Source organism: Hydractinia symbiolongicarpus, chromosome 5 (genome assembly GCF_029227915.1).
Source record: "Hydractinia symbiolongicarpus strain clone_291-10 chromosome 5, HSymV2.1, whole genome shotgun sequence".
In the NCBI taxonomy this organism is placed as follows: Eukaryota; Metazoa; Cnidaria; class Hydrozoa; order Anthoathecata; family Hydractiniidae; genus Hydractinia; species Hydractinia symbiolongicarpus.
In genome coordinates this window covers 3,413,881-3,440,776 of record NC_079879.1, presented here as the reverse complement: position 1 = coordinate 3,440,776, position 26,896 = coordinate 3,413,881, and the positions used below count along the sequence as shown (strand labels likewise).

The 26,896-nt window shown below is 34.3% G+C and overlaps 2 protein-coding genes and 1 long non-coding RNA gene across 6 annotated transcripts; all 3 read left to right on the top strand.

The window, feature by feature from the left end:
* The first annotated feature begins 6,307 nt into the window (after nt 1-6,307).
* Nucleotides 6,308-9,970, top strand: LOC130644226 (uncharacterized). The gene is made up of 3 exons (XR_008982589.1): nt 6,308-6,443; nt 9,552-9,644; nt 9,798-9,970. It is a non-coding gene; the product is annotated as an uncharacterized LOC130644226 (long non-coding RNA).
* An 821-nt stretch (nt 9,971-10,791) lies between these two features.
* On the top strand, nt 10,792-19,709 carry LOC130644225 (phosphoacetylglucosamine mutase-like). 3 transcript variants are annotated; one of them, XM_057449744.1, is made up of 21 exons: nt 10,792-10,936; nt 11,040-11,113; nt 11,703-11,746; nt 11,968-12,053; nt 12,127-12,222; nt 12,299-12,372; nt 12,547-12,674; nt 13,330-13,476; nt 13,710-13,752; nt 14,029-14,109; nt 14,232-14,275; nt 14,368-14,428; nt 14,614-14,672; nt 16,257-16,358; nt 16,443-16,498; nt 16,581-16,638; nt 16,718-16,777; nt 16,863-16,925; nt 17,009-17,130; nt 17,324-17,367; nt 19,193-19,709. In XM_057449744.1, exons 1-20 carry the CDS (start codon nt 10,836-10,838, stop codon nt 17,358-17,360), a joined length of 1,536 nt encoding a protein of 511 aa, XP_057305727.1. In that variant the 5' UTR covers nt 10,792-10,835; the 3' UTR covers nt 17,361-17,367; nt 19,193-19,709. The 3 variants fall into 3 exon arrangements, with proteins under 3 accessions (XP_057305727.1, XP_057305726.1, XP_057305729.1); XM_057449743.1 differs by having other exon boundaries at nt 17,316-17,367; XM_057449746.1 differs by lacking the exon at nt 10,792-10,936 and having other exon boundaries at nt 11,067-11,113; nt 11,703-11,767; nt 17,316-17,367.
* Nucleotides 19,710-19,846: 137 nt separating this feature from the next.
* LOC130644224 (uncharacterized) lies at nt 19,847-26,896 on the top strand. Of its 2 annotated transcripts, none has more exons than XM_057449742.1 (2): nt 19,847-20,939; nt 25,058-26,896. In XM_057449742.1, exon 2 carries the CDS (start codon nt 25,064-25,066, stop codon nt 26,813-26,815), a length of 1,752 nt encoding a protein of 583 aa, XP_057305725.1. In that variant the 5' UTR covers nt 19,847-20,939; nt 25,058-25,063; the 3' UTR covers nt 26,816-26,896. The 2 variants fall into 2 exon arrangements, with proteins under 2 accessions (XP_057305725.1, XP_057305724.1); XM_057449741.1 differs by lacking the exon at nt 19,847-20,939 and adding an exon at nt 22,120-22,188.

The window sequence follows — 26,896 nt, the reverse complement described above, 5'->3', positions numbered from 1 at the left end:
TCCTCTGTAGGGTATGATCAGGGGTATGTATAGGAGGTGTAGCATGGTTGTGAGGTATAAATGGTATAGCCTGTATGGTATGATCGGGAGTATGTATGGGAGGTGTAATAGGTGTAGCAGGCTTAAGAGGTATAGGTTTCATGGTATGCATGGAAGGTGTAGTATGCTTTTGATAGTATGCTTTTGTGGTATGCTTGGGGGATGGTTTGATAACCTTCAACCTGGACCCCACGCTGACGTTGGCAGGTGCGCTCAAAATGTTGTTGTTATACCCTACAATCTTGCCTATCCTCAGGTTCATATCAGAGGGCATCATGTACACGCTTGGCATGAGGGCAAAAAGAGTCCGGGCATATTAAAGGACCTTCTGAATTTTCGTGATGTCATGGCCTACATATTCTTGGCGTTGTACCATGGCTTCAAATTTTTGCAATAGGATCTGCCTTGCTGTGTAGTTGTCGGCACCAGATCCGATTAGGGATGCTCTAGCACCTGCCTGCGACCCCAGCAGCAAGACCACGCAAACACGGATACTTTCACTCAATTTTGTTAGGCCTTCTGACGTCAAGCCCTGACTTGTGGGGATAATGAACTTGGCCCAGTCGCCGTCAACTTGCGGCCAATATCTACGATTTGTCAATGACGACATGACGGCCTTGAACTTGTACAGGATATTGGGATCTGCACCGTATTCCCTACACAGTTGTGCGTACCTAGAGGTTGAGTAGGGATTATTGTACTGTTCAAACCCATCATCATAGGGCATGGGTACCTTCTTCCTTGCCAGGATACGACACATGTGGTAGTACACGTGAAATTTATATATGGAGTTGACAAGGGGTACGGAGCCCGTTAGGTGTTTAGCAGAGATGCCTAATGCCGTAGTTGCGAAATGGGTGGCAAAATTAGCCTGCATGTTCCAGTAGTCCAAGGCCTGTCCTGTCCAACCCACCCTAACAGGATCATTTAGCAAATTTGTAGGGATTTTAATGGCATACTTGGTAAACTTCTAAGAAAGGATGAAGCAAATCTATATTACTGATATCGAAAAGCCCACGATATTTGAGGACTACCAAGGAGAGGATAGTAGGATTGCCTTGAAATCGAACCTGTACCGCAACAATGACTTTACCATCCGTAAGGTGGGACTCGAATAGCGCGTGACTTGGATCCAGATCATAAACGGTCTATACAAGATCAAAGATCTGGCGACTATCGTCAACAGTCAGGCAGAGGTAAAGATCAAGCTTTTGTTCTGAAAAATGGACTCTGTAGGCTCCGTGTCAGCGATGGCTATACGGTGGTGATGAATCGACAACTGCAAGAGCTCTTGGGCGTACCCTACGATCCCGCAAAAAAGTACTATACGAAGGGCGACTATGATGCACACTATAGGACTGATGTTTACCATAGATTGAAACTCGTTTGCCCCAGTTGGACGAAGACGACTGCCTGTTGAATGGTAAAAAGTCTAAAATTCTGGCCTTGCTTCCCACCAAAGAATTAAATGCCTGGGGGGACATGCTGACCTGGAGTTTTGACACTCCTATTTACCTACACTTGAAGGGCTCGACGGACCGTCTCGAATTCATGCTTACAGACGAGTACCATCATAAGAAAAACGTTTCGTTCACTGGATTAACCATGCAACTATTGATAGAATAAATGATGAGCGATATCAGAAAACTGTACCCAAGTTTGCCGAGTGCACCTGCACAAAGCGCTGATATACCTGAGGTGAGCCAGGTATTTAGACTTAAAAAGATTGAGGAAGTAGAGCAATATCTGCGACATGAAATCAGGGAGCGGAACAGGCTTGCAAAGAAATTTAAAATGCATAACACGTGGGTACGCTTCTGCGACCATGGCCTGCTTGGCGTGACCGTGATTACGCCCGGGATTGGCATTGGAGGTATAGCCTAGGAGTCCTCTTGGCCATTGCCTTGGGGAAGGGGGCTCACGATTGCAGCCGGGATAGGGCAAGCAGGCCTTAGAAACGCTTCAAAAAGGCTTCAAATCCAAGAAACATGAAGGTATAAGACTACTCGCTGAATAGAAATTGAACTCTATTGTTTATCTGATCTCAAAGGCAATGGAAAACGGTGTAATTAGTAACTACAAGTACAGCCTGATCTCTCGAGAGAAGGAAAGATATATGCTGTTGAAGGAACAGCTGCGACAACGTTTTAACCGTATTGTCAATGCTATCAATGAACAAGAGAGAGCCCAGCTAATTGCGAAAGGAAAGCAAGATGGGAGGAAAGAGATGCAGGATGAGATTTTAAAAAACATTCGATCTGTGCAGTATACAAGCGGTATCTAGAGTCCCCACGTGAGTATAAGCCCTAATTTTGTATATTTAATAGGCGTATAGGGCCTATTAAATATATGTTTTTTTAATCCTCGCTCAGCAACCATTCTTTTTTGAAGTCCCTATATCGACATTCCGTAATATGTACCTGGGGGTAGTAGTTTTTACCTTGCACATACACCGATGATAGTGCCAGGATGGCACTGGCTTGGCATGGCTCATCATAGGGTACAGGCATACCGTGAAATTTGGTTGTGGTTGCATCTTTGTAGTATTTGAGTTTAGCGTTCACATAACAGTCACATAATTGCTCAGATATCAGCCCTTCAATCCTGGACCAGATTTAGCGATACTTCGCAACCCAATCGGGGTACTCCTCGAAATCAAGACTCATCGCCGGTACAGCATTGGCGTTTTACCGGCTCACTCCATGCGGGGACCAGATTTTGGGCGTCTTTACCCTGAGGGCTACTACAAGGTCTCCTGTATGAGACCTATAATATACCGTTGATCCTAACCCCCGTTAGCAGGGATTGGATCCGACACCGTCAGGTAGTCCACGTTGATATCGTTGATGTCTGTAAAAGTGGCAGCACATGAGTAGAATAATTTAGGGTTGACAAGCTCATTCTCAAATTGTAACATCTTGTTTCATTGAACGTTTAAACGACTACATAGTATTGCATGTCATTGTGCATGCGCAGCCGCCCCCGTTATACGTGATATATTCATGATAGTAATACCAACACACAATTTACCATTTACTATAGACCTTCGTCCACAGGTACACCTGTCATACTCGTCCAGTACCCTTTCGCAGTCCTTACATTGTTCCCTTTATCTTATGATTCTAAGGTATAAATACGAACCTCTAGATCCTTAATCCTTCTCCCATTCTCCTTTTTCTTCCCCGTTTCTTTCGATATCGCTAAGGCCATACGTGGGAGTGAGATACCGATGCCGGCTATAAAGGTCATGACTACTGCACTTCCAAATATTTCGAATTTTATTTGACAGCACATTTATTAGTAGTATACAAGGTTATCTTACAACACTTGTTGTAAGTTAACCTTGGCTTCAAGCCAATACCAGGAATCTCTTTTGCGTCAGGTGATCCCCAAATCTGTCGAGGCGTCTCTGGCCTGGGACAGGCCCTCCTTTATAGCGCCTTTTCAACAGCCACAGCGAAATTTCGTACGCACTATCATACTCCTTTCGCTCCTCCACGTAACCCAAGCAGCACGCATCCCCACAAAAGTAGCCCTCGTACACGTACTCACCACCATCGCTCATATGGGAAGCCATGTTTTCTTTGACGAGAAAAAAGCCAGATTTCGTCGTATGTTTTATACTCATTTGTGGAGGGTTATATCTCATGGTGCACCTGACTTTGTCGCATAGTTCCACAGAGCACCAGTAACAGAGTACCATTTTATATACATTCCATATATTCTCACCCTGAGGGGTGGACGTTTATTCACCTCTTGACTGCGCATGCGTTGATTATTAGCATGAGTGGTACACCCAATTTAAAAAGCAAGCAAAGTGTTTTTACCACCGATTCGAAACAAGTTTGATGGCATTACAAAGATTTTGCATAACAATTTTATTTGCAAAATATTCCTAAGAAAGGTTTCTAAAAAGTCACTAAGAGTTGTGTCTGCGATTGGCCCATCCTACTTTTATCCATTTTTCTGTTTTCTGTTTTTTTATTTTTATTTTTTCTCAATTTTTTTCTTTGATTTTTTTTTCTAATTTTTTTTACCTAATTCCTGTTTCTGAATTTTTTACAATTTAATAATATAGATTTGATCATGTTATGAACAAGCGAGTTTATTCTAAACTACGTTTTGACAGCTACAGCTCTCCTCGAAGAAAATTAGGAACGGAATTATTAAAAACGGTGACAGAGGTGAACCAGTAGCTACCGTGTGTTTTCTATATATACCAGAGACAAGTAACATGCTGCCGCATGCAAAGACAAATTAAGCAACGCAGATACAGACAAAATAAGATTGCGGACCATAGCTAGAATAATGATTTTACTATTGACTGGGACAATAAAAAGATCATGACCGAGAGTCCGGTTAGGCAGCAAGAAAAGTAAAAGAAACCATAAATAGTATAGACAGAAATGCTCATATCAATAGTATTTACTATCAATTTCCAGAAATATGGTTACCCGCACTTCGAAAAAGTGCAAAATGGTTCGAGACAAACGTAACAAAAAGCGAACTTTTAGAAAAAGGAACGTAAGATAAAGCGAACTTTTAGAAAAAGGAAAGATTTTAATCAATCAATTGTTTCATCTAGGCCCGTAACAGAATTAATTAATTGCTGTGATCTGATTGATTGATTTTGATCCTGTAATTATCTCCTCAACTAATAAATAGCCAAAGATGATTACGATCATTGCCCGTCGATGACAGCTGTAGCTGTCGAAACGTAGCCTAAAATAAACTCGCTTGTTTATGACATGTAATATCTATATTATTCAATGACTGAGCAGATAAGTGGTAATACTTTTAAAATGTATTTGACAAGGCTTTTAAATGAATTTGCAACAGAATTAAACATGGGGCACGTAAGGATTGCGAAGAGATCCATTAAAAAGCACTTCTTACTTTGAATTTTAACACTCCTTCTTCCCTCTCCAACTATAACTAAGTTACCGCTAGATGTGAAGCATTGCTTGCCTGCCTGCCATCCAAGCCATTAGCGATCAGTAAATCATTCATGGGCTGATAATACAAATTCGAAGTTGGGACGTCGAAGTGGGGACGCAAACCTAAAATCTTATGATTAAAGCCGAATCCACTAAACAATCTCAGCTTTCGGAAAAGATCTATGAAACAACCACCACATCGTAGTGAACTTTCCTTTTGTGAAAAAATTTAGGCGTACATAACAAATTGGAATATTAATTCCAAATTATTCACGATACCTGGGCCTGCGTAAATTGTTGTATTTTAACCCAACCTGATTCCCAGAGCAATTTTTCGCTTTTTGATATCCGAGACGGCGCGGAGAACTTTCCTTGAAAACAAGGTTGATTTTAACCGGTAAATAGGTCTGAAAAAACATAATTTTCAAGACTCCCAAAATTAAAACTTTTGATTACCAGGTCACTATAAAAAACGTATTTGAACAAGTTCGTTGATTCGTCAAAAAATTAATTTGTTCTTAGTTGATGAATGGTTTGGTGCTTTTATTGTTTACAACAGAGCGTGGATGTGTTTCCCTGGTTTTGACGGTTTAGATCATTTTGGATGAAACTTAGTACATTGATGCGAAGGAACACGAGCGTAGAGCTTTTAAAAGCTCTGTACAAGAAAAATGACTGATAGAACCTAGTCAAATTGAAGCAAAATTTGAATTAATTTCTCTCCATGTCGAAATAGTTGTGAAGTGACTTATCGCTGTTAATACGTCAGTTTCTACATTCTAAAGCACTACTATACAAACTTTTACTAGAATCAGTCTTTGACCCGTGTCATCGCACAACCGCTTTCGCTGCGCCCTGCAATCTTTTATGATTTTTCTCAGTATCAACAGCCTAAATATGTTGTCTTCTGTGAACTATATATTTCCTATAGAATTGGTCATACGTTTTTATAGTGAAAGTTATATTTCTATGGTTGTTAAATATACTAAATATAGTTTATTATATAAATTTAATATATATATATATATACTATATAGTATTTGTAACATGGTTAACGGCCGAAATATATACATTCTTCTTCTACTACTACTACTACTACTACAATTTATGATGTGAGGTTGTCATCTTGCATCATATATTCAAAACAAAAAGAAATGGTGGCACAGTAATTTTCTTTACTTAACAATTTGAAAATTCACTTATTCGATTTAATTAAAAAGAATATTACTCCTACTCAAATTTCTGTTTTCAACTTGAATAAGATTATCCGTGGGGGCGCGGAGAAGTAAAGTTATCGGGGTTCAGGCATACAATGCAGGGATGAGGGTCTTAGTTCTAGGTCGGTCAAAACCTCGACCCTCCGTTCATTTTTCTTAAGAAAAAGCAACAGCAACAGACTCCAGCAGCCCAGCAGCAGCCCAGTTTGTTATCTTCTTTTTTGGATTATCTCCTGACTCTTTAAATTTGGTAGGATTTTTTAATATGCCTTGTTTTTTAATACCATTACACTATAGAAATTTATTAGTGAATGTTTTTCTGTTTGTTTTAAAATAAAGCAAGCAATAGCAAACTGAATTTTTAGAATTTTTAGTTAAGTTTTGCTGTGCTAGCTAGCTACTCTACTAGATAGATAGATAGATAGATAGATGTGCATATTACACAAATATCGAGGGATATACCTTGTCTATTATTTCCAGGAGGGGCCATGGCTTAGATGGAGAGTCCTAGCTAGAGTATTTAATGCTCATTTTGAGCAACGCAGACCCAATTAGTGCTCGCACTCTACTAGACAACTCCCTGCAACATCCACACCCCACACAGTGAGCCATCTCTCCAAATTCCCTCACATGGCTTGGGTTAACCCAGGGCTATGGTAACATTCACTCGCCAATGTTGAATCGCCATCAAGAGGAATCAAACCCCTGTCTCCCACACAGAGTACGAGAGCTAACCACTAATCTACGGCACCACTCCAGTAACAAATAACAAAATTCTCAGATCCAAGTTAACATGCTTTACATTTTCTGATCATTTTCAACAAAAATTTGAACATATTTGTATTCAGCAATCTATGGGTTAAGGTTATGAACTAAGTACAACTGGCTCTATTAGTAGCCAAACTTTTGATGTTTTATGAAGAGATGACTATGCAAATCAACTGCAGTGAAAATGTGTCATATTTTGTTCAAACTCTTATAAAATTTGAAAAATTTAAATTACAATAAATCCTGTTCTAATAATCTTTTCCGATTCCAAATTTCCTATCTTAGGTAATTTTTGGTAATAAATCCAAATATGACACTCATGCCAATAGCACGCTTCGTATAACACACAGTCAGGGTAAACACTTAATTAGGCGACAGTAGGCTAATTAGGGCATGCAATCTATTTAGGCGACTCATTGTAGCCTAGTTAGGCCATATGTAACCTAGTTAAGACATTACAATATTTAATGGCTTTTCACACATTCTTAAGAAAAAATCGCAAAAAATCTTTGTTTAGAATGGATAGTCTACGCGACCATGATTCCAAAATTGTCACTCGTGCCTCGATATGTTCACGCAACTAAGAATTATGTTAAAATGAAATATATAACATAATTAGGTTAAGTGTTGCCTATTTAGGTGGCGTTTTCGTCCGTCATATTTATTTTTTCCCTGTGGCGTGAATGGCTGAAATCCCATTATTTAAAACAACAAATAGTGCCACACGAGGTTTGGGCCATAAGTTACCAATGCGCGATGCAAATAAGACGATAATTGGTCAAAATTATCTGCAAAGTGGACAGATTTGATTCACATAAAAATTGTAGTGCGAAACGCAATGATTTCGACATATTTACAACGGAAAGTTTTCGTTCGCCTAGTTAGACTATGGGTAGCCTAATTAAACCACATCACTTCGCCTAACTAAACGACTCGCCTAATTAGGTCATGCCGCCTAATTAGGTGTTTACCCTGACTGTATAAGCTCACCGTATTGTTTTTTGATTGTACCTTTATGGAGTTTAAATCGCTTGAATTAGGTTAATAACAATGGTTATCAAAATATTTTCAAACCCAGAAAACACAACACTTTACAGGAAAAAAAAGCAACACAAGTGTATGTGCAAGGTATCTCGGTGTTTTTCTTGTCTAAATATTTCAGCAGAAGTTGCTTTTTCAACTTGCTTATGGGTATAAAAATAGGCTCATTGGTATAAAAAAACAGATTCTTTTAATAGCGAAATTTTTATTCCTAAATTATATCTGGAAGTATGTTTATTTATAAATAAACAACTCGTTTATAATTTTGGGATCACAGTATGATCTCCTTAGAATACATATTTGGTATCATACTGACTATGTGTTATTATACCAATAAATGTTTTTGATTCCGTGTGCCTACTCTCCAATGTGTCAATCATGTCACAAAAAGAATGAGGACCAACCTGAGAAAACTTGTCAAAGATCAATTGAATATTATTTTTGTTTTCAGTCATTATTTACTTATATACATGCATACAGAAAGAAAAATAATATTTGAATAAAGTTTATTATCGTTGAAAACTTGTAAAGCTAGTTTTCTCTTTGTTCATTTTTTTGTGAAGTAGTGCTTACATTTTGACTTTCTTTTACATAACCAGGCAACTTCTGCGTAGGAGGGTTGGTTTAAAGTCAAGCTGAATAATCGAAAAACCATTTGGGGTATCCCAAATGGTTTCAGTTGTTTTGTACAGGAAACTTCAAACATAAAGGAGGGGATCAAATTTTCTCTACCTTGTAAATCCTTGTATTTTTCATTTTAATGCAAAACTTACATCAACCTATAGAAAATGTTGAGATCTTTCCAAATATTCATACATTTAAATATATTAAATTTATGTGAATATATAGTGATTTAAAAAATCATGCTCATCTTCCCTTACAGTATCCTTAATAAATTAAGACTATATTACAACCAGGATGTTCAAACTATGGAATGAGACATTCAGTCCTGGTGATGGTGTCACTATGTGGCACAAAACATGCTAAGTTTGGTTTGTGAATTGTTGGCACTAGGAATAGCATATATCTGTTAAACAATGCCAAAACTATAAATGGATGTAAGAACAGTTATCAGATAAACTGTATAAACGAAACTAGAACTCATAGAAGTGAAAATGTTGCTCACTGTAGGGCAGATGTCAGGTTTGAGCATGGTCAGACTGTTACCCAGCGAATATATAAGGTAGATAACACAAGGTCGATCAAGGCTAGTGTAAATGTTTGTACACTGAGAGGTAAAGCAGGTGAGGAAGTTGAAATGTTAGGACCTGTTGATATGCGTTGTGTAAAAAGTCAGCTAGGGAATTGGTTCAGTAGATGGTAGGAGGACAATATATAGGTGGTGTGCAATCTCTACACCAGGCCTGTTCACAAAAATGTTTTGTATTAAAATTATGTTATTTTTTGTTTTGTGTTAATGTGATCTTTAAAACAGCTAAATTTGAGGCATTTGCAAATAACTTTTCACAAGGAGGAAAAAACTGAAATTTGCATAACTTTCTGCATGTGAACATTTGTGCTCTTAACCTAACAATTATTATTCTTTTAGAAAAAAATGGTTGAACATTTGACTGCTGAACAGCTAGCTAGAACTGGATGGAAATTTCATTTTAACAATGATACAATTAGAGGCAGAAGAAATGTAAGTGGACCTTCAAAACACATATAGTGTGCGAGGAGTGCTTTTAGTTGTGATGTATTGTTGTTAGTTTCCCCTCTTCAGAACACCTAACTTTTGAAAAGTTTGTTTATTGCATTGCATAATGCAATTTAATAATATTGTACATATTTTTAGGTTGTTCTTGCTACGCTTGGAGGATATTTTGGACTGTACTGTCTCTACAAATTCACCAGAAAAACGAAGAAACAATAAAGAAACAAACTCATCGTGTTAAAGACATAAAATTGTATACAGAAATGTTTTGAACAAGTGTAATATGTTATGTGTGAACAGAACTTTTTAATTAATCTGCAGCGTTTTTAATTTGTCATTGTGTAAATCAATCCTTACTGTCATCACTGTTCATTTTTTTCTTGTAGAATTAAAATGTACTGCCCAGGAACCTCTCACTTGTGGTTTCATGTAAAATTGATAACTAGAGCCTAAAAAAATTATTTATGCTCAGCATACACGATTGACTACTTAAATAAGTTAGTATTTTTTGAAACACACAATTTATGTAATAAAAGTGTTTTGCGGTGTTTCATTGCCTATTTTTTGCTACATTTCTTGTTTTTTTTTTTAGTAAAAAGATATTATGAACACTTATTTTATGTTACAGTATAGTGCACTTTCAAATAAACCCATGTTAACAAAAAATTATAATAAGTACCTTTTGGATAAACAAAATTGGAGAAAAATAGGTTTTTACCATAACTCTAGTTTATGAAAATGTGCAGAGCTTGAATTAAAAAAAAAGTCAGCTGCCAAAAAAAACTGACTGTAAAGAAGAAAACAGTTTTGCAGCTGTGGTCCGGAAGCATTGTAGCCCACTTACTATTGATCCCTTATGATAATTGTGTTGCAATAACTATTTTAAAAATAGGTGATAAAACGATTGATGAAAAAATAGGATTTACAATTTTAATCTTTAGAGAATGATTTGCAAAGACAGCATTTTGATTTGCAAATTGCGAATTGCGACCTGCTAATTTGAAGCCTGCATTGTAATATTGCTTTCTAATCTCTTTTTTTTTGTCTCACTTTCAAATAAATAAATAAGTGCCCTGAACCTGTGTTTCTGCGTTAAGATTTATCTCTGTTCTGTAAGAAAAATCTTTAATTTGATTTTAATTGTAACACATAATTTAGCATAACGTGATATAAACAATTATGGTTGCTGTACCTGACTTTGATCGAATAACACAACTTTCAACAAGTCATCCCAAGTCGGATGTACACATCAGCTATGGAACAGCTGGATTTAGAACAAAGTAAGTATATATATTTACAGGGATTAAAATTATATGACCACAAAAAATAATTATATTGTTTAATTTCTGATCTTTTTAATTGTTCAAAATGTTAACTTTATAGGGCGTCAGTGTTAGATGCTGTTATGTTTCGCATGGGTTTGTTAGCTTCTTTACGTTCCAAAGCAAAAGATGGAAGTAAGACACTGTTAGCATTTAATTTTTAGCAATTTGCTTGCTTTATATTTCTTTATATTAAGAAATGTTTGTAATTCTTTTATTATATTCATTTTTATTTTATATTTATCATATTCAAGATGCTTACACCATTGAATAAATTGACTACTAGTTAAGTGCCCAATGATTAGGGAAACAAAAAATTATAGATATATATTTTGAGGACATCATCAAGGACCTGTCAACATGCAAATATTTTTTATTGTATAGAGCTTGAACACTGATCAAAATAATGTATAGGGTCATATGCTTTCAACAAACCATTCAGGAGATATTGAGTTTTAAAGGGTTTATGCCATGGGTGGGTTGATCCAGTTTTGGAGACTTGGCTTAGTTTCCTCTTTACACAAGCAAGAGTTATTTTTATTTATTTTCGCCATTTTCCAAGTTTAACCTCAAACTTAAGTGCAATGCAATGACTTTGTTAATTTAACAATGTCATTGACATTAATATGGTTGATTTTAATGATGTCAAAACAATATGCCTAATTTGTTAAGAGTGTATCTACTTTACCTCGCATAGACTTACCCTATGTGTTATAAATTTTAGAAGCTATTGGTGTCATGGTTACAGCTTCACACAACCCAGTGCAAGTAATTATTCAACTTTAATATGTATGTTCTAGTATGTTTGGCCATTCCTCTGGATGTCTCTTTACCGATTTAGATTTTAAAATTTTTATACCTTTTGTTGTGTCTGCAGCTGCATGTAACGCAATAATTTAAAAACTTGACAATACATATTGCTGTTAACAAAACATGTTGCAATATTTTGACATGGAATTATTGCTTACATAAAAATGCATTTACTTCAGGACAATGGTGTCAAACTAGTGGACCCTTATGGAGAAATGCTAGAGCAATCTTGGGAAAGTTATGCAACCAAACTAGCTCAAGCTGAGTAAGGTGTATTTTTGTGATTATTATGGTTGTTGCTATTCATCTCTGTAATACCTGTATGTATTTTACTTCAGAAATTCATTGGTGTCTACTTGCTTACAAGAAATTGTAAAAGAAGAAAATATTGAATTAAGCAATGAAGCATGTGTCATCCTTGCTAGAGACACAAGGTATATTTTAAATCACATTTTTTACATTAACTCTTAAAGCAGATGTGAAAACCTTAACATTGTAATGTTTGTTTAGACCAAGCAGTGAAAGTTTGTCGAAATCTGTGAAAGAAGGTGTTGAAGGCATGGGTGGAAAATGTCAAGATTTTGGTAATGCAACAATTTCTAACTTGTTTCCTTTTTTTTTTCACAGGAAGTGGTTCAGATTGTTAAGAACTTCTCTCCCTTATGCCCATATCTATTCATAATAATTTTTGCACTTGATTATATTTGCTTAAAATGCACATTAATTGTTTTTGGAATGATATATATTATATTTTTTAGGTTTGTTAACAACACCTCAACTTCATTACATCGTATGTTGCACAAATACAAACGGTGAATATGGTGAAGCTACCGAAGAAGGATACTACAAAAAATTATGTGCAGCTTATTTAAAAATACACAAGATGGTGATGATATAGTGATTTTAATGTCTTAATTTTTTCATTTTAATGTTTAAATGTCATGCATCAAGACTGATTTTAAAGAGCACATATATATTCTTGTTTACAGTACTTCTTGATTTTCTTATTTGCAAAACTGAAAAGTTTTCTATTTTCTAGCAATTTCACTAAAATGTTCTCATTTTTTATTTTATTTTACTTTGCAAGCCGTCTTATCCTAATTGTAATATATGTATTCATACATAATATACATGCAAGTGCATAGGATATGGTGACCACAGCAACTTTTAAATGTATCTAATGGAAAAAAATTGAGTATATTACAAAAAAACTTTTTAATTCGCTGCAAGACTATGACACTCCAAAAATTTAACACAAACTTTTAAATACGAGAGATTTGAAGTGAATATCAGGCTATAGAGTTTCTTTGTGCTGTTAAATATTTAATTAACAGGGCTTTCATTGCTCAGACACTTTTTCTCGAGCAGTCCTGTGTCCACCTGGCAACTTTAGATATGTTACTGTCAGTACACGATATTAAGTGTGCTGGAGTCATTATTTTCAATTTTTTGATTTTGTTTGCACATTTAAAAATTTATTTAATTACAATCTGGTTTAAGAAGGATTTTGTTTTTAAAATTTATATTTCATAAATGTTTAGATGGGCTTCAAAACATGTGCATCAGTCAAGGTCGATGGTGCGAATGGAGTAGGCGCTTTAAAAGCTGCTCAACTACAGAAGCACTTAGCTTCATCGTTGTCGCTACTCATTCATAATGATGGTACTTCTGGTGTACTTAATGAAGGTGTAAGTATGTACAATAGTTATGATATATCTTGCAAAGTACTGCTCTAATGTAGAAGTTTATGATAAAGGTTTAATTTTTAAAAATGATATTATATTCGAACTGCGTTGTGTTACAGTGGCAGTCCTATTACCAAAAAAAATTGTTATTGTGTTTTTCTCAGCTGCACTTCGTGTTACAGTCAAATGTATTTATAGTTTACGTAGCCACATAACCATTCTTTTCTTCTCTTTAGTGTGGAGCTGATTTTGTAAAGACTAATCAAAAGCCTCCTGCAGGTAGCTATTCAATAAAAAGCAGGCTATTTACTACTTAATCAAAAAAGTTAGAAAAAGTAGTGAAAATTGTTCGCATATCGGTTCTGATTTTATGTGTTCGTTTAATCTTATAAGAGTTGCAGCAATCTGTAACATATTGTTAAACGTCTGAGCAATGTTTGCAGCTGTATTTGGTCAGGTACAGCAGAATGCCAAAATAATAGAATGTTGTGTATAACGGAATGTATGTGAGATTTTGAATTATTTCATATTTTTAATCTTTTATTTGTTGTCCAGGTTTACAGTTGGAGAAAGGTGACTGCTGTGTATCTTATGATGGAGATGCTGATCGGATTGTTTACTTCTATAAAGATGAGGGTATGTGCAACTGTGATTAGTACAGTCAAATGTCTTAACAAGCGTTCATTAGTGCGAACTTGAAAGAAAAGTATACAAATTTGGTAAAACTCTTTTAACTATCTAACTTTTCACCATTATAGATGGGACTTTTCATCTTTTGGACGGAGACAAAATTGCATGTCTGGTATGTTAATTTTTTTGTATGTTTTGGTTTTGTAAAATATACACAACATGGCGTCACTGCTGTTGTTATTTATAATTTTTATTTTGTGTTAGATTGCAGCGTATATTAAAGAAAAATTAGATATTATTGGAATTAAATTAACTAAAGGCTTAGGTAAGAAGAATCACATATTTTTTGCTTTGTTTTTTACATCTATTTGTGGATTTAGATATCATTCTTTACGAGTTAGCATATAAACTTCCTCAGCTTTTTTATGACTGCAGGTTCTCTTGTTCTAACAATCATATGATTCCAAACACTACATTATTGGACGTGTTGATGTGTGTTTTTTTTTTCAGGTGTTGTGCAAACTGCATATGCTAATGGTAGCTCAACAAATTATTTATACAATAAAATGGTATGTATAGCCTATTTTCTACTCCATTTAATCGAATTATACACCTTACTACAATAAGTTCTATTTTCTGTGTATTTCCATTATCTTACAAGTTAATGAAATAGAAAGTTGCAATTCTTTGTTTTTGAAGGAACCTATATTCTGATGATTGCAGACGTGAACATTTTGAAATACTCCCTATTTAAATACTAAAAGACAAACACTGTGTTGGTAAGCCACGAATTATAAGATAACGAATTATACTGTACCACCCGTTTTATAAGAGGGAGATATCCATCTTAGCAGATAATTGCCCCAGACAAATATTAAAGCTAATAGAGAGGATTTGAAAAAAGTGTACAAATGATATGAACATTTGCATTTATAAAACATGATGACCACGGTCCTGGAAATTCCTAAAAAATCCTGGAAAAAGTAACTTGTCCTGGAAAATCCTGGAATTTTGACAAAAAATTTAAGATGGTTATAAGGACAGACTTGATACAGAGGAAGTTGAATTTAGATCTAACACAGTCTAGATCAGATTGGAAGAGGGTCATTAATATACCCCGTCCAACCCATGCTAGCATGGAAAACGGACGTTAAGCCGAGAATGATGATGATGATGAGCATAATTTTTAATCTTTTAATCTCTTTTTAGGAAGCTTCCAGAACTTTCTTATTTAGCTTTACTTATTGAGAAAAAAAATTTGAATTTTAATTTTTAGGTTTTTTTTATAGTCTTAAAATTTCTCAGAAAATTAACATCTTAGCGTTCAAAGTTTGTTGACATTATGAAAGGTCCCAGAAAACAATCCACATGGTCAGAAGTTTCTTTACAAGACCAAAAAAACAGAAAAACTACTTAAGTGCAATATGCTCTATAGCTACATATTCTGAATAAATTTTGAATATGAATAAAGTGCTAATTCCTTAAAATTTAATACATGAAAACTAATCCTCCAGATGAAGAGTAAAATATTTTATTAAGTTTTACAGTGAAAGCACATTAGTGAGAAAACTTGCAAATTCATTATATGGAGAAACATCGTAGATTTTGGTGAGGTAAAGTTAGTCCAGTTATACACTTCGCTCCATGTAACCTCAAGAATAAATTGGCTATATTCCCAGAACGAAAAATTAGAATTTTTGTCATTGCTGCTTCAAGGTAACAAAACAAGAAAAGTACTTAACTTTCTTTTGAAATGTGGTCCTTTTGTTTTAAAGATCACTGATGATTTTGGTATTTATTTTTTAAATGTCATCCTCAAAATGTTACACACATGATCTTTCATGTTCTCCTTTAAGAGGCCCGCATAACAGGGAGCCAGAGAACCACTCTACCGGTCACAAGGGTAAAAGGGTTAATTAAAAACAAGGTTTGTAAAATGCTGCAACATATTTGTCCGTAAATATTTTTAGATTGCATTGCATGCATCTCAAAGAATTGCTTGTATTCCCAAAGGTTTTATAAGCCTTGTGACTTTACAAATTTGTCCTGAAATGTCCTGGAATTTACATTTTATTTTTTGTGGTCACCATGTAAAAGATCTACGAATCGGTTACCGTTGAACTTTGTTGATTAATATGTCGCTTCGTATTTAGAAAGTTCCAGTAGCGATCGCAAAAACTGGAGTTAAACATCTTCACCTTAAAGCTGTTGAATATGACATCGGAGTTTATTTTGAAGCGAATGGTCATGGAACGGTGAGAAGAAAATCTGTGTCGCGTTGATGGAGAAACTTGTCGACATGAAAGTTGAATCTCAAATCATCATTCTTTCCTTTTCAGATAATATACAGTAAAGACGCTGAAAGTGAAATAAGACAGCCGCCACAAAATTTAAGGTATGGGACAGGAATATTTTAATTAATTTTTAGTTTCATCACCTGAAATTTAATTTTAACGTTACATTTTTAATATGTTCAGTGACGAGCAAAAACAAGCAAGTGAAATTTTGAAAGCTTTCGTTGATCTCACTAACCAGGTAATATTTTCATTGAAAGCTTTCTGTTGATGTTTGTTTTTATCATACACGCAAAAGAAATCCAGGTTAAATATTTTAGACAGTTGGTGATGCAATATCAGATATGTTATTAGTAGAAGCCATTCTCAACGAAAAGCAAGTAAGACTTTTTCTCTTTCTTTTCATTTCGTTGTTTTAATCTTATCTTTACTTTTTTGAATAATTTCTATGTTAATAAATTTTAGTGGACATGTAAAGATTGGGACAAGGAGTACACCGACATACCAAATAAACTGAACAAAGTTTTTGTAAGTTCGGCGTTGTATTTAGACAGTTTTGAGAGGTCATCGTTCACATTTTATTATAATTTGAACATATATTTGTTGTTTAGGTAAAAGATCGTCGCGTCATTAAAACGAACGAAGATGAAACGAAGGTTGTCGAACCGATAGAATTGCAAAATAGAATTGATGAGCTGACGAAGAATTTGCCACGTGCTCGCTCTTTTGTTCGGTGAGCAGACATAACATAACGCAGTATTTATTGTAATTTAAAAAAAATGGCGTGTAATTGGTGTATTGCTGTATGTGGGGTCATAAAGTGTTAGAGAACCAGATCGTGTAAATTTATACTTACCACCTTTTCATTCTTTTTAAGTTTTATATCATTGTTCAGGTGTTTATATTTCATATTTTTAGTCCTTCAGGAACCGAAGATGTTGTCCGAGTATATGCAGAATCTGAAAGTCAGGTGAGTAGGTTTGCTGAATATATAAGTCCGAGTTAAATCAGTGAAAAATCTACCGCCATCTCCGCCCGCACCAATAAGCACCCATGGTGGCAAAAATGATTTTGATAAACGCCCCATCAAGAAGGTTGAAGTAATACTAAACCGTGTGGTCACCCCCAATCCAGCCGATATTTACCACCCAGCCAAAATATTCACCCACCACCTCCACCCAGCCAAGATGTTAAACCTCACACCCACCCAGCAAATATATTTTCCCCCTACCCCCACGTAGCCAAAAAAAACTTTGTAATAATCAAGTAGTAAACACTTCATAAACAATAAAGAATGATGTATATTTTGATTTTACTTATAAAAAATAATACTTTTAAGTCAATAAAAAACAAAACAGGAAGGCCTTAGATAGACAAAACCTAAAGAAACAAAATTATGAAAAGCATAAACCCACAAGCTTGTAAAAAAAACTCTACATTTGGGTTATTAACCTGGGTAATAACATGATAAGCAAACTCTTTTTAAAAAACGTGACAAGAAAAACAAAACGACAATTATTCACGAGTTTTGAAAACAACTAATATATATACTATGAATTTAGTTGCGCTGAATGTGAGTCATATCAAAATCCTCGGATGACTAAATTCCTAATAAATGTTTGCTTCAGATACAGACTCTACTGTCACCTTGTCAGCCACAATCTTTTCATAGTGAAAAAACATCCAAATGGATATACTTTTGGTCCATAATTTATTCTTTTTTCCCTGTCTTTTTGTCGATCCAACTTGACTTTCTTAATGATCGTACAATTTATCATCTTGGGTGATTGGCTTACCACATTTCTCTTGACATTTGGATATCGATGTAAGCAAATTATAGCTTTCAAGTGCAGCTGGAATTCACTCTGCTTGTAATGTTTGCAATCAGCAATGTCAAACAGTCAGGTATTGCAAGCATAGATTCTGCTTCCGACTCAGCGGTCAAATCGGACAATCTATCAACATGGAAACTTGGTTACCAAGTATGTCTTAACTATGTCGATAACTGTCGTTAACTTTTTTGGCTTTCGTTAAGTATCATCTGTAGTTGGTTGATACTCTCTAAATTTCTTAATGTTGCATTTCCGAAGACCAACGGTGCTAAAAATGATTCGGAACTTTAAATTTTGAATATTCCTGTGACAAAACGTAATTTTCGGGCCCCGTAAATGGCACGAATTTCATCATTTTTTCCCTTTCTAGGATATGGGTGAGGTTCTCGATATACTCTCTTTTATAAATCTTTTTGCGTAGTTTCAATATCGTTTTGTTAGAACAAACCATTACCTTCAGTTTCTTCTTTTACCTGCTGTATATAGTTGTTCTCAATCTGTTTTCTGGTAGTTCTTTCTAGCATCTTTAGTGTTATCATGACGATGCAAAAGCAAAAAATCTTCAAATTATTTTTAATCATCTGTAATTTGGATCAGTGCTTTCTTATCCATAAACAAAATGTTTTTTGGTAGGTTGGGGTGGATGGGTAAATATTTTGGCTGAGGGTGGGCACACGGTTTAGTACTACCCGTTTTCTTTGCAATAACAAGATCACCTTTAAAATGAAAACAAACTTGTTGGAAGGGTAGGAGATGATTTATTATGTGCGGCCGTGCACTAATGCAAAAAGGCGTACACGCAAGCATCTTCTGTGATGTTCAATATTTTGTATTTGACTCCTGCTTTTCTTAGATTTGAATCTGTCAGCTCAGATAGGAAAAGTTTGATGTATTTAAAAAACCTTCAAAATGTGTCGTGTTGAAAAATTCCAAACTAAGAAAATATTCTTTCTCTTCTTGTAGGCTTCAACTGCCACTTTGTCAACTCAAGTCAGTCAACTCGTATACGATATTTGTAATGGCGTGGGAGAGAGACCAACTTTATCCACTTGAATGGAGAAGAATTAACTTGTTATACACATTTTTAGTCTGTATAAGTAAATATTTTTTTAATTTAAATATGTTTTTACTATCTGAATAAATTAAAAGTATTTCAGGTGGAAATTAATGAAACTAAAATTTATTTTATGTTGTAAGTCGGAAACCGTAATAATTTTTTGTCGGGTGAAGGTTTTTATAGTATCTTCTTTACTCTTCGGTAGAATTAGAATCGATAGATGTGTTCGTAATGATAATTGACTGTATAATGACATAATTCAGTGATCCTCCCATACACGTTTGATTTGAGTGTCTCAGCTTGTATCTAAGGATGAGAGGATAGGCCAGTTATTTCCCTTTATTATCAGCATGAACTTGTGGAAAATATGATCGAAATTTGTATTTTAATAGAAATTTGAAAGTGTTATTTTCTGTGAAAGAGATATCTTCATAAAAAAAGTTTGCATTTTATCTGTGCGCACCGTTTGAAGATGTGGTAAAGCGATGGTGGATTTTATCTTCACTTGTCTACAAGAAGCTGATGAAACGTTTCTTTGCCAGCACATGCTTGTCTTAGATTTTCTCAACACAAACTAAATAGTTAAATTGTGTATTAGAAACTACTCGTTTGTAGCACACCAATACAATTACAATTTCTTCTCAATCAAGCCTTCCTTCGAGTTGAGGTACTGTTTCCATAGAAACAAAATATACAAGTGTTTACGGGTGGAGTGTACGGATAACACGAAATCCATCTGATTGGCTGGCTATAAATAAGGTCTGGGTGTTCGCTAGGTCATCCGGAAATATGGCAAGAAATCAGGAAAAGATCAGAGAAACATGGTCAAAATTTGCTAGTCAGGAAAAAATTAGGAATTTTATAGGTTGTAAGGGTTTCCCGAAGTCATGTGACAACAAAATTCGACCTGTGGAGCGTTTGGTATAAATTTTTATCTGTCTTCGTACTTTTATCTCGTTCTCAGGCTTTTTGTCTCACATGGACGCTTTCTCTTCGCGTCTGTCAATAAGCGCAGTACGCATAAAATACAAAAAGTCCTGGCGACGAGATTGTACTTTAGTATTTTTTATTTTTTTTATTTTTTTATTTTATGGTTATTCTTACATTTGTATGTAAGATACTGACGTGTACTTGTGTTGATGGAATAAATCAGTACGCATAAAAGAAAGTAAAGAAAAAGAAAGTATTTTCTAATGTTTTTAATCATTTTGTCGTTATTCTAACATTTTTATGTAAGATGCTGGTGTTAATGGATGGAATAAATTAGTGATAAATTAAACCCTTAAATTGTGACGTCATAGATACACCACCACCTACGTCTAACTTCATTTTCATATGTAGCAACTGGTCTGTGGTTGAGAACAATATGCTTCGCCAATTATGTCGCATAAAATAAAACGATAAATCTCATCGTGTTACGCCAATTCAATATTGTAATTATTTTCCCGCCAAAATGGTAATGAACCAATGGGAAATGATTTTGAAAGAGAATTAGCAATTTATACCATGATTAGTCTGTTTTATTACCTCTTTTTAATTAAGCCTAATTTGCAACACATCTGTTTTCTCGATTATCAGTTCTGAATGTCGTTTGGTTATATGTAGTATTTTATCAGGTTACAAACACAACATGGCGGCAAGGAATGGAAACAAGTATAGGTTTTTCTATCTTCTTAATTTCGTGCATATTTTTTTTTATTTATTTATGTTTTTATATTCAAAACATAAGCACATTATACTTGGCTCTTGCTGAGTTTAAAGAAAAAAATGGCGCTCATTGTTACGTAGCGTACAGTTATAGCTTTTCACGTTCACATTTGATATGAAAATATTTGGATGACGTACGAACGGAACATCTTCTCCATCTTTTGAAGCACCCGTGCTAAAAGATTGAAGTTTCGTGAAAGACAACAAAATGTTAACATTGAATGTTTGTACAGACCTATCAAAAGAGCTTAGTGATGTGTACAATGAAGAGAAGAATGACAACGAATCTATTAAGTCATGAGAGAGCTCATTTCAAAAGTTTCTTTGTGATTTCGCTTGTGGTGAAAAAACACTGTTAAAAATGTCATCATGTACATCGTTTGTTTTTGTTTATGTCATATTCTCAAAATGTTTTCATAATGGCGTCATTAAAAAAGCGGCATTTATGTGTCGTGAACAACCCAGCTTTTTAATCATAATAGCATGTATCGAAATGAAATTAGGTATAACGACATTTAAATAAACATTGAAAGTTTTTTTTGTCAGCTAAATAGCTTTTTGAAGTAAGACTACAGATTAAGAAAAAAAAGATTTTTAAACACGAAATTATGCTATACTTTTGTTTTGTTTCACGTATTAAGTGTAATAGTATTAAGAGAGGGAATACATCTAAAATAAGAAGCAGGAAATGAAAAAAAAACGAGGCAAAAGTCCTGGGGACCAGGTTAATAAGAACAGTTACCACGACTTCCGAGCTGTCAATAATTTCTCAATGAGGTAGAAAATAAAAAAATTAAATAGAAGAACAATGCGAGGTTGTATAAGCCTGCGAAATACATTTCCTATGTCATAATATCCTTTTTTGATTCCAACTTCGTACTTAGGCTATTTTTACTTTGGTAACAGGAATTCGGATATACCTGTCCATATTAACTACATGTTGTTAGATATTTTAGATACTTCCAGTACGGTAGGTGATGTAATTAAGAGACACAAATACTTACAATTTCTTTATAATTAACTGAATCGGTTGTAAAACAAATATGACATGTCCCCCGTTTCCTGTCTCATTAAATCGTAATATATAGCCAGTGGTTTCAAATTCAAAGTATTTCATTTGACAGGGAAAAGACTTTGTGTTGACAGAAAGTATTTGAAAATGTTTTGGAAGAAAAATAAGTTAACAAAAACAAAAGTAAGATTTAGTATAAATATATTTGTTTGTTTGTTTGTTTGTTTGTTTGTTTTGCAACAATATCGAGGGTTATTTTTTAATGAAAATTCCAATGCAAATAAAGTTGGGATTTCAGAAGATGAATCTGGTTATCCATTTTAATCTCGAACTGAAAGGACGTACTATAAACCAGTTTTTAATAGTGGTTTTTTGTTTTAATGGCTGTTCAGATAATTTGAAATTCTAAAAATTCGTCCCACTTGCGAGATAAACTTTAAAACTAAAGAGATTAAAAATGAATCATTTTACATGATTTTTCAATATAAGGTTGATTTAGAGTAAAAAAGTAAAATCGAGACAAAAACTTTCGCAAATTTTAAAACAAATTTTAAATATTCTTCAATTTTTTTAAAATATTCTAAAAGTCTCTCCGGATTGTTTCATCAGGTGAAAATAGTTTTATTATTATTATTATAAAAATTGCGATTTTTATTCCATATCTCATTATGTTTAATTCATAGCCTCATTTACTTAATAATGAAAGGATACTTGATATTATATTTAAATAAATTCTTATATGCGAATTTCATAAGAGGGAAGAAGAACAAAAAGGCCAAGATTTATTTGGTAATTTTATAAAATTCACAAACTACGAATTATCTTTATTCCAGGAAAATAACGAGGCACTTGTCTATAACAAAAAGTTTCAAAATAACGTTAAGTCAGGAAATTAAAAAACAATAAATTTGATAGACACGTGTATCTTTATTTTAAGAACGAGTGTATTGACAACCAGTTTCTCTTGTTTTCTTCAATACAACTACAACACTAGTCTTCTTTAAAACATTAGGTATCAGAATGATACTAATTTTTTCTCCGTTCGTTTAACAGAAAAACAAAACATGCATGTAAACTTAAATTTTTTTATTATTTTATATTAACTAGTATAGAAGTTTTTTTACCGTCCTGGATATTTACGTTAATTATTACGAATTGTATAACTGGCGTTAATTTTGTGTCCCGTTTAATCTCCTGGAATAAGGCATGTTCTGACGTAGAATCAAGTGTACGCGCTATTTGTTTTATAAGCAACATGAGGCTTAAGTTTTTTTAAAACATGTAACAACAGGTAAGCAACAACTTGCCAGTCTAAGCGAGAGGAAAAAGGACAAACAACCGGGGATTATAACAAGACTTTTTCTTGTACTAAAGTCGTGAAAGTTTTATACAACAGCAAACGTGATTAAAGCGGAAGTTTGATTTTCGATAGGCGCACTAGCCTGATTTTGAATTTGGGTTTCCTAGGTAGATATTTAACAAGAACAACAATAATTGAGCCTGTGTGCAAAATATAAAACTTAAAGAAACGTTTAAGCCCCAGATAAAATGTTTCTTATAAGTTCATAATCTGATCGATTTAAATATATTTCAAGCCTGTATGATGGTGATCCAGGATTATTTTTATACAGACAAAATTTGTTTCCCACGCTACTAAATTCGAGGACTAGAAATTTTTCTCTTTATATCAGCCTTCTTTTGTCAACAGTCTCAATAAAGCAACCTCGTCTCCAGACCTTATAAAGTTTTTTTTGATGAAACTTCTTGTTAAAAATATTTTAAGTAGACCTGGGAAAGAGATTGTGGAAAATCTATGAAGAGAGTTGGCGCTAAAACTGTACATGAATATTGCACGGAAACTAAATGTTATTATATAAAGTGTTTTAAGATTCGGTTTTTGTGTGTTTAATGTGCTAATGGAATATAACATTCTCACTTTTAATTATCTCTTTGACAAAATAAAGTGTAGTCAGTTGCGTAACGAGAAAAAAATTAATAACCACAAAGTTACGTTGCAAGAAATAGAATTCTCTACAAATTTAATGTTGGTGTAAAGTCAACACGACAAAGATGTTTCTAATGCGCGTCAGTCTGGAAAAAGTTTTTGTTTATCTTTGTGTTTCAATGTAAAGTGATACACGAAAAATATATTGTCAACATTACGACTTGCAAAATTTGGTTTAGGTAAGAAGATAAATGGACAGATAGCAGATATTTCTGTAGATGGAAGTCACGCTTGCTCACGATTTTTAATCAAGTGTGCAAGTCGAATTTTCATTTTTTTCAGACAGTTATTTTTTTGTTTTGTTCCAAAATTTTAACAATCAAACGATATCTTCCCATACCTTTTAAAACAAGACTATAATTTCAAATATCAGCTAAAGTCTGAAAAAAATGCATTATCTTCGTGTTTGTATTTGAACGTTATATTGAAATTTTTATTTGCTAAACGGTTTTTGTAAGAAAATGTCGAAGAGCATCAAGTTACTTCGTTGTTCTCTGCAAGTTTTTTATGATTGGCGAACAGAAGGTTGATGTTTTTGATAAATGAGAGCATTAAGAAGATGATAGTGATTTTGTATCGATATCACCTTATCGATTTAAATTTTGTTCAAAAAAATTGTATGCGTTTTTATAAAATCAGTAAACAAAGTTGATTTCTGAAGGTGCGAATTTATAAAAGGAAAAACAAGCTTGTTGGATGAGCACGCGATCTTGTGTTATATTACAGTATCATTTTATTATTTGCGATAACAAATGTTATATTTATAAAGCAAAAAAATAAAGTGAAGAAAAAACATGTTAAATTTGTTTTGATAAGACGATACAAAAATATTTTTAAATCTGCTCACAAGGAACATGTAACCGAGATTAATCGTGTCGGGGAAAATGTTTTTATTCATTTTTATATTGGGATAATTTGTTGTTTCTAATTTCTGCATCTCTGTTTTTTAAAAATTGTTTTGCTTTTTGCAACACGAAATATACTTCTGCACGACAAACCAGGTAACATAGGCATTTTTGTCTCATTTAGCTTTTATTTTTATTTCAGTGCATTATGAACCTAGAAGGAAGTCACGGTGGCGGACAATTAGTAATCAACACCACAAAAACTGCTGAAACAGCAAATATTTACGAGAGTGACACTCTCAAAATTTGTCGTAAAAAGCCAAATCATTATGAAAAGATTTGCGTAAAACCTGTTGTTAAATCTACAGATAAGAAAAGCGACCACATTGGAAATCTGGGAGAGGAGACATGTTTTTTTGTTCTCGCAAGCCCACCAGGAACACCTGTTGCAACAACTTCAGGTATACCGTCATATGACAACAACTTGCAAGGTTGCTTTCCAAACAAATACTCTACGCCGTATCATTCATATGATACAATCGGACCAGATGTGTTCACACGCGTTCATATACCTAAAGAAACATCTCTTTCATCAGGTGTTGCATCAGGTGAGTCCAGCGACACATCGGTAGATATTCCAAATACTTGCAAAAGTGCTAAATCGCACCGAATCTTGGTTGACGATTGCGACCACGATTATTCAGGCAGTGCATCTCCGTTAGCAGGAACGAACGTGCAAGTTAATGTTCGTACAAAAGACTTTGAAAGCTTCGATGATTTCTGCAACGACTTCACGAAATCAAACAAACAATTTCGTACTCAATCGACACAAACAGATCATACAATATCATGCCCATGCCCTTGTTCTGGAGCAAGACAGAGGCATGATTACGGAAACCCGAAAACGCTTCGTCCAAATTTTTCAGTCAAGTCTCAACTGATTTTAAACTCGCCATTGGAAATGTCATCAAGACGAGATTCTGGTTACTCGTCACAAAGCTATACACCGGTGTCGCCTCGACATATGGATTTTAGTTTGTCGTCTATAAGTGAGAATGACAAAACCGCTAGTGAGAAATTCAATGCTGTTGACGTCATTGTTAATGGTAATAGCAAGCCGTTAAAACAACAATACGATGAAGCCAAAGAAAGTTACTTAGCAAGTATTAAAAAAACTCATGTTGATTTTGGTAAAGAACTTTTTTTGATAGAATTGAAAAAACTACTTTTACGAACGGAATTAAGTTCCTTATCTCCATGTGGCGCGAACGACAAAACGTGGCAACCTATTTCACCCAAGGTGAAACCATTACGCAGTGTGTTAAGAAATGGCGGCGTAAATGTTTTGGAAATACGCGATTCGAATGTTCTGAGAGCAAGAAAAAACAATTCACCGGTCAGCGGTAAAGAAGTTGTTGATATCATTTTACAGGTTCGGCAATGTTTACATATTGTTCAGAAATTAAAACAAGGACCAGAAAAAAATAAAATCAAAATATATCAAAAAGTTAAATTAAAATCATATCAGTCAACTCTAAACAAAGACCTTTCAAACAATTTGCAGACCAGAAAGAGACCAAGTCTGGACAAATTTCAGGACTTTCGGAAGGAAAAAAATTCTTTAACCGAAGCTGACACGAACTGTTTTCCATGTAATCGCAAGCAAAAGAGCAAACAAACTGTCCCGCACAACGCGCCCAGCCTGTTAAATACATCTGCTAAAAAAGGTGATATCAAAAAGATTTTAGAATTAATGCAAGCCAACCAGATGGACGTAAATCAGAAAGATTCGAGCGGCTGGCCCGCTATACATCATGCTTTCAAAAACAAACACTATCGTACCGCTTTCCTGCTACTGGAAGCCGGTGCAAATATGAAAGAATATACTAATCAGAGAATAAAAGAATATAAAACAACCCTAGAAATTGTAAATAAAAATAAGGTATTGTTGAAATCCTAAGTTAAAAATAATTTATTTTCAACCATCATATGTCATACTATTTACATTAATATAACATTCAAAAAAAAATTTTTTTACGTA